Genomic DNA, 8,346 nt, shown 5'->3' with positions numbered 1-8,346 from the left:
ACCAAGTCTGAAAGGTAACCCTCGAGATACGGTCTTTTTATTTATTCATTTATTTTATCTTTATTTTTTTTTTAAGAGAATGGTAATTACAGGGACGCTGCGAGGTCAAGTCTCAAAGGTCACCCTCGAGATACGGGCTTTTTATTTATTTATTTATTTATTTTATTCTTTATTTTTTATTTTTTTAAAGAGGGAGGGTAATTACAGAGACACGGCGAGGTCAAGTCTCAAAGGTCACCCTCGAGACATTTTCTTTCCTTCTGAAGAGGAGGCTAATTATACGAACGCGGCGAGGTCAAGACTCAAAGGTCACCCTCGAGATATGGTCGTTTTCCCCGAGACAACATCGTTATGTGGAGAACGTTTCCGTTTCTTCGCGCGGTGATAAACATCAGCTATCTGCGGCAGCGGCAGCGGCGGCCGACAGGAGGATTCTTTCATTAAAATTCATGACGGGGAAGGAGGAAGCGGCAGTTCCTCTCTCTCTCTCTCTCTCTCTCTCTCTCTCTCTCTCTCTCTCTCATTTGCATGGGGGAAAAAAATTTATGTTATGGCAATTTAACCCTACGGTTTTCTTCTCCCCCCCCTCAGCCAACTCCTCCCCTTCCGCTCCTGTGCGCACCCCTCCCCCTTCCCCTTCCTTTTTTTTTTTTTATTTCCTTTTGCCTCAAAATACATGTAGTATAGAGCTGTGAGAAGGCAGTGCGCTGTTTTTCTAGGGCAGTGGGGCGCCCCTGGAACATAGAGCGAGTGTTATGTACGCTTGGTTCCTGCGTATCTTTTTTCCCAGTTTTTCTGTTGACTTTTGGTTTGGACTCTGAACTGTTCGGAAATAAATCTGGGGTTTCAATAAAAGAGATGCTTTATCTTTTAGATTTTTTCCCTTACGCCTAGACTGTTCCTACGGTTCTGATTACATGTGTACTTGTGTGTGTAAGTGCTGTTTGGATTTAGACATTCGCGAATTTGTATGCTATGAAATTAAGTTACTTCACTTCTACCTCTCTCCTGCTATGTAAATCCAGACGAAGGTTTATACCAGCCGGTTAAAATACACGCATACAGTTCCTGAGAAAAAAAAGACTCACTGTAAACACACCTTTCTGCTGCACGCTTTCCTTGCCATCAAAAGCCCACCCAACCAGACACTGGATGATGACCTCTCTTCTTCCTCCTTCGACTTCTTTTGTTTTTTTCTCTTCTTAGGTGTGACTATACCCACTGTCCCGGTGTGACCCTCACTACCACCCCTACTCACTCCCCCAAATCCTTGGAAGGACTCCACTAACTGACGAACAACACCATCTGCATCCTCCACTACAATATCATCCTACCACTGGTGTTGACAGACTGGAGGTAGGAACCAGGTTGTGGTTTTGACACCTTTAACATGATTCAGATAACAAGACTGGGGTCTTCAGTAGAATGTTTTGCACGATACCTTCACGAATACTCTTCTTACAAAAACAAGATTGTGTTGTAAAGAAAGGATCTTCCATCTTGTATTTTGGCTTGAAGATTTTAAAGCGACACTAGAGGGGCATGGCAGAACCTGTCACTAATTTAAATAAAGAAATATTACCGTTTAGAAGTATTGGAATTATGATCGAGTAAAATTTGATCGCTTTAGGTCATAACTTTCTCTCTTATTTGGTAATTCTCTCTACCACTACACTAACCTCTCTCTCTCTCTCTCTCTCTCTCTCTCTCTCTCTCTCTCTCTCTCTCTACTGATGAAGATTTTTTAACATTAATTTCAGCCCTCTGTTTCCTTTTCCTTACATATCAGAGGAAAATTGTCATACTTTCAGAATTCCTTGCCAAGATACAGTTCATTTCAGTAATGGTATTTACTGTAGTGTAAGTTCTTTTGAATAAGTAGATTTCTTGAGTTCTTTTGAATAAATAAATTTCTTGAGTTCTTTTGAATAAGCAAATTTCTTGATGTACATTTGCGATACTTAAGTCAGTATAGTTAGTATAACTTTCAGACTTATTTCTCAATATTGTATTTCACTTTTATTGATTTAACATTTCCACCTACCACTTAGACTGATGTTCGCAATATTTTCAGGTTCCTTTATATTGATTTATCAGTTCCACCTACTACTAAGACTAATGTTGCGCAATATTTTCAGGTTCCTTTGAAGGGGTGGATTCCCGTGTCGATGTTACATCAAATTGCCTTCAGCGGAGCGACGCCGGAACACCAGACGCCTGTCGTTCAGAGCCAGTCTCACCCACAACAACCCAATCGGACGTATGCCCCCGTACAACCGCAAAACTTACAGAATCATCAACAGCAACATATGCACCAGTCACAACCTCAACAGCAACAGCAGAAATCTTACCAGCAGCAGTCACAGCAGCAGCAGCAGCAGCAGAGCCAAGTAAAGCAGCATCTGCAAGTTCAGCCACAGCCAAGGCAACAGCAACATCAAATACAGAGCCAGCAGCAACGACAGTCTAATCTGAACTGCATGCCAAAGCCAGTTCCTCTGTCATCTGCAGGCAGCAATGACAACTCAGCAGTAAAAGTGGGAAACGCAATTGGTGGCGTCGATGACAAAAAGCGCTATGAAGCCATGGGAGCCAGACCAAAAGTTTTGGGAGACTTGAGCTCAGTCACTGGGAAGGGTATTGGTGTAATTGAGGACGAGAAGAGTGCCAAACACCGTGCTAGATCCATTCTGGCCAGTGCCATCCCAGTCTCCCCAGTGTCCAGTGGTCCTTCCACACCTTGCGGCATTAGTGTCACTCGTACTTCGTCAAATATGCCGAAAGGATATGTACCCATCACATCAACTGTGCTGACGCCCATCAATTTCCGTCCACCATTTGTGGCTCACAAGCGACCTTCTGCTGTGAAACATATGGGCCAGGGAGGTAAGGTTTCCTCCTATGTACCTTCTCCTGGCATTGGAAACATAGCACCTCCGACTCATGTACGAAGCGAGTCGTCGCCAGCTGCTCTCCTTAGTGGTAACAGCAGTAATGCCAACATGCCAAAGAATTTGTCGTCTAACGTTGTTAAAAAGCAAACGAATGAGGTTTCTGTAATCTCAGACAAGATTCTCAAACCGTCTTTCTCCAGTAATTCACAAAACTTGTCTCAGTCCACTGACAATACGAAAAGCCCAAGCCCAGGGACAAAGAATGTCCAAGTAAACTGCACAAATGTTACCACCTCTAGAGACAGTGATAAACCAGCTTCCGTAGTCAACATAATCCAATCACCTCAGTGCACCGATGGAATATCTATTGTAACAACGACAATATCTTGTTCAAGTCCTTACACCTTAACTACTACAACTTCTTCATCACTGGTAAATGTATCTGGTCAGAACCAAGGCTCCAAGAACTCTGAGACATCAGTGCCACACACCTCGCCTAGTACAACGAGTAGTGTGATGGCATTTGCCTCCATCACAGTTACAACAACCGCGGCAAATCACTGTAATTCTAACAATACTGCATCAACGTATTCCTCAAGCACCTCTTCCAGGTCCTCCTCACCAGGGATATCCCTCACTACATTTGGATTAAATTCTGAGGGTCGTGGAATACCTGGTGCCATTTGCTTTGCACTTGGATCTGATCAGAAAGGAACCAGAAGTCCCCAGCATTGTGCCTCACCTCGCAGGACTTCTAATTCATCAGTTATGAGCCCTACACCAGATATGTCGACTGCTGGACAGTCGCAAAAAGACGTGAAGCCTCCTACAGGAGTCAAAAGTCCAACTATTATCATAAACAATGCTCCTCCAACAACCACTGTAAAAGAGGAACACTGGTGGTCCGTTGAAAGTCCTGGTAGAAGCAAGCAGCAGAACAGTCAGAGCGGAAAGCTCGTCAACTCTACTTGGGTGAGGTTGATGGGCGGCCAGGCTAATAATCGCCCAGGCTCTGGTCTCCCTTGGCGCACTGCCAGAGCGGTGTCCGGGCAACATCTGAACCAGGCGAGAAAAGCATCTCATGAAGACGGATCCAATGGCACAACCTCACCAAACAGTGTATCCTCGTCAACAGCTACCTTTAATTATACTCCAGCTGTTAATTCTCCTCCATCTTCTAACCTGTCATCAGCCACCAACTCGGCTCCTTCATCTCCACCACCAAATCTTAATCAACCTCACAACGAAGATCTCAAGTCCATGGCGTCTAAAAATATTTCGTCTGCAATTCTGAGCTATGAACTGAGTGCAAAGTGTGAATCAGTAACAAGTCCCACAGAAACCAAACCAACTCAGACGTGGTCAGGAAGTGGAGTGGACAGTTCCATGAATGATGGTGTAGTAACAATGACAAGAAGAGACCTTGTGTGTCCGTCTTGCCAAATGCTCTTTCCTCCAGAAAAACACCTCAAATTCTTAGATCACTTCGAAGTTTGTAGAGGACCAGAATATGCTGATTTATAGCCATAGGTAAATGTTTAGGCTTTTATGATAATTATTTTGTAGAGTTAAGAAAACATGAATAAGTTTCTTTTAGAAAAAAGAACCAGTGATATTTTTATAAGGTGCACAAATAATTTTTCTGCTGAAGCCATACTCGACAGTACATTTGCGATGTAATCTTGCAGAAAGTTATTGTAACAGGACTTTCATTTCGTTTTTGCAGTTGTGATTACACACACACGTGTTATCAGAATGCAAGCAAGTTCATTTGAAAGTTCCTAAGTAAGGTATCTATTGGGTCCTGAAGTAGTATCATTCAGTAAGTAGAAGTAATGTATACGGTCCTGATACCGGCATTCGTTGATAATGAAATATAGCTGCAGAGGTTGTGATTTTTAGAGTAATGAAATAAGCCTACACTGGCATTTGGACTTAAACCATGACATTACAAATGTATGACACAGCTCTTCTGTTTATTCAGTGTTGCACTGGATAAACCGTACCTTTTGCAATTCTTGAAGTGGCCTGGAAGGGGCTAGTCATGAATAGCACATGTTCAGACGGTAGTTTGTTTGGAAGTTTCTTCTCAGACACCACGTCTTTCGAATCCAGTCGACTACAGACATGAAATACAATGACAGACCCATTGAAAAGTGGAAGAGCTGAGCCTAAACTGTTCTTTGAAATGATAAAACATGCAACGTCGCTGGGTCATGACACAAGAACACTTTCTATCTATTTGTGACCACTTTTCCTTCGATTGGCATGAGATACTAGTAATAACCTTACTCTTATTTAAAGTCAGTTACAGCTCACTGTGTAGTAGCGATGATTGAAGTCTGGTATGAGTTTTCAAACTAAATGGTAAGGAAGTCCCGGAAATGTATCTGTCCTGGAGTTCAGACCCTGTGTATTATTCCTCATGGAAGTTGTAAGCTCAATCGTTGGACAGTAAGATGCAGTGATTGCGCAAAGGGTTAACATGAGTTGACAGTATGTAGAGCAAAGCTTTGTGAGCCATTAAAAACCTAGTTTGTGTTAATTTTGCATGTGTGTTGAAAGTGATAGAACGGCTGTTAAATTCATGTCTTTAACATGAGGGGTTCTCAGATGTGTAGAGCATGTATGCCTAGTGACTGTTAATCAGGAAATTGCCTTCACTTTTTGGCCATTATTTCTAGACAGGGCAGTCTGGCAGCACAGTAGTTCTACAGGACCCTTTCTCTTTGGTCGTGAGTGTCAACGAAACAGTAAATGATCTTGATCTCCATACCTTAAATTAGTCATCATTGCAATTGTGAGTGGTGTGAGTTTGATCATTGAGTGAACAATGAGAGAGTATGAATGTTCTTGGTGGGCACAGTGATTCTGGGAGCGTCATCCATGGCAAGGCCTATGATGGGTTAGGTTAGTATTGTGTCTGTGGGACCATAGGTGAGGCTGATAACTGATTTAATGGGTTGTTCGCCAAGGTCTGATCTGTACCTAAATTTTTCCTCAAGAGTATAAATTGTGTGATAGATTAATCCAATTTCTAGACTGTCAGGCTTCTTGGAAAATAACTTCACATTTTCATGAATTACCAGACAATCTTGTACATAGGTATGTTCAGATCACTCCATTCGTTGGATAATCCTGGACTTTTACTGTATCTCATGTCTCCGAAAATATATTCTACGAAACAGAATGTACATGTTACATTATATTGTTAATGTCTGTAATGGCACAACTACACATGTGCGTCACACACGTATACACAACATTGATTACTATATGTGATCCACATAGTTTTTTTTTAAGATCACATGTAGTAATAAGCAAATTGTGTTTTATTTTCAACGTTTAGTAATAGACGTTTTAGCTTGGAAACCTGCAAACGTGAGAAGCAGTAGTAGCTTGTAGCATAACACATTTATAAGATGCTTATAGATCTGTTTATGCGTCCTGCTAAGCACCTTTAGATTCTGCCTACGTAAGGCGTCGTAGATCCTTCAAACATGCCTTATCCTATCTTAGCTTTTCGTCGTTCAAGTAGGATTTCTAGAGTTACCTGTGAACAACACGAGTTTCAAAACTCCGAAAAGCACAGTAGAATTTCAACCCATTCAAATTGGCTTCGTCGGGAAATACTGAAATTTGCATCTCGTAAAGTACTGGAACCTTACAAAGAAGTATCTGACGCATTTGTTACATGTCTACTGTAAGTACTTTCAGATACAATGCATCATTTCACAGCAGTTGTGCAACACTTGCACAAATTGAGACAAAATTCATATTAGGTTTCACGAGTTCGATTATAGTTCAAGATACATTTGTGTAATTATTATGATTTATATGTGACTGACGCGATAAAGCTATCATTTGGAACTGTGCTTCGTCTTAAATGCGTCAGTGGAAAGGTTAAGGTTTCATACAGGTGTATAACAGTTCATACATGTGCATGTGTATATGTATATGTGTATATATATGAATACATTATATATATCATATATATATGAATAACATATATCTATATATATATATATTATATATATATATATATATATATATATATATAGATATATATATATATATATATATATATATATATATAATACATGTAGGTATACCTGTGCAGAAAAACCTCAACCTAAAAGGTTTCTTAATTTCGCAACAGTAACTGCACTTTGTTCGTCATGGTTAGTTAAAAACACAAAGCGAGTCTAGTCTTCCCCCCCAAACGTGTCTCCGTGTCATTACGGGACACATTGCTGTACATAATGTAATGTTATGTGAATAGAAGTATCGTAATTACGTTATATATACTGTATATGCATATTGGCGATGTTCTTTTAAATATTAAGGAAAAACGAGGGACGTGCGATTTGAAATGAGCCCTCGCTGAAATCTCTCTCTCTTCTCCTCTCTCCTCTCTCCTCTCGAGTCTTCCATCTCTCGTCTCTCTCTCTCTATAGCTATTATTGTTCTTAATCGCTGTTAATATCCATACTTGTATTGTAATTAGTTCTAAGATTATATATATATCTTTGACTCGATTTTGTGTTAAGTTTTATTTGTCTATATCATCACGGCTTAGTTTTTAATCTATGTTCCCTTTATAGCAGCCTCTCTCTCTCTCTCTCTCTCTCTCTCTCTCTCTCTCTCTCTCTCTCTCTCTCTCTCTCTCTCTCTCCTGTATTTGTGTATGATTTGGTATATTTATTTTGAATTTTGTATATATATTGTTATTTATACATACAGGGTTCTCTTTTGGGAATATTCTAGTCCATTCTTGATATTATTATCTAGTCATGCCTGTGTTACTTCTTAGATGATTTTTGTATTGCATCTTATTATCTTTCCTTCTGTGTATGGGTATTTCAGGAACATTTTCCCTGCCTTCTTTTTTTATAAGTAGTCTTTCTCCCTCTTTGTCTTTTTATTTTCCCAACTTCTTTTGTCTTGTCTTCATTAAAGTTACGTAGATGAGATTGTTTCATTTTTCCTCACTCTTCTTCGCGGTGACTTTCTCATTTAAGTTTTCTTGAAGTTTTTCCTAGGCGCAGTAAATAATGTTCACATTATTTAAAGCACAGTAAATAGTGTTCACATTATTTGCACTGTAGTTAGCTGATCTTTCTTCTAGTTTTAAAGGTGACTTGCCATAAATATCTTGGTTTGGTTTTAGTTATTGGGGCCATGTTTGAAAATGTAGACGAAAACTCTGTTCCAAGTTAATATTTCCTTTTGTTATTTCACGATTCCTAGACCCATTAACACGCTTATTATAAAGGAAGAGATGAGTCAAGAGATTTCTCTTTTTTTAGCTTAATTTAGGCAAATTTAAAATATTAGTGTCGGAGAAAAATATATAGAAATTTTCGTTCATATATTCATTTCCAGGATGCCTTAAAAAGCAACTTAATCCGAAAAGGTATGTTAGGGAGAAATATGTTTAAAAATCCCTAAT

General features: G+C 39.8%; 1 protein-coding gene across 1 annotated transcript in view; it reads left to right on the top strand.

Moving 5' to 3' along the window:
* Positions 1 to 6,866, top strand: part of LOC135195528 (uncharacterized) — a 146,360-nt gene extending 139,494 nt beyond the window's left edge. Inside the window, 1 exon segment of the mRNA XM_064221774.1 lies at positions 2,139 to 6,866. Within this exon segment, the coding sequence (XP_064077844.1) occupies positions 2,139 to 4,418 (2,280 nt within the window). The 3' untranslated portion in view covers positions 4,419 to 6,866.
* The last annotated feature ends 1,480 nt before the right edge of the window (positions 6,867 to 8,346 follow it).

The sequence above is a fragment of the Macrobrachium nipponense genome, chromosome 16 (genome assembly GCF_015104395.2).
Source record: "Macrobrachium nipponense isolate FS-2020 chromosome 16, ASM1510439v2, whole genome shotgun sequence".
NCBI classification, from domain to species: domain Eukaryota; kingdom Metazoa; phylum Arthropoda; class Malacostraca; order Decapoda; family Palaemonidae; genus Macrobrachium; species Macrobrachium nipponense.
Note: the sequence above shows the minus strand (reverse complement) of the source record. Positions and strands in the feature narration are given on the sequence as shown.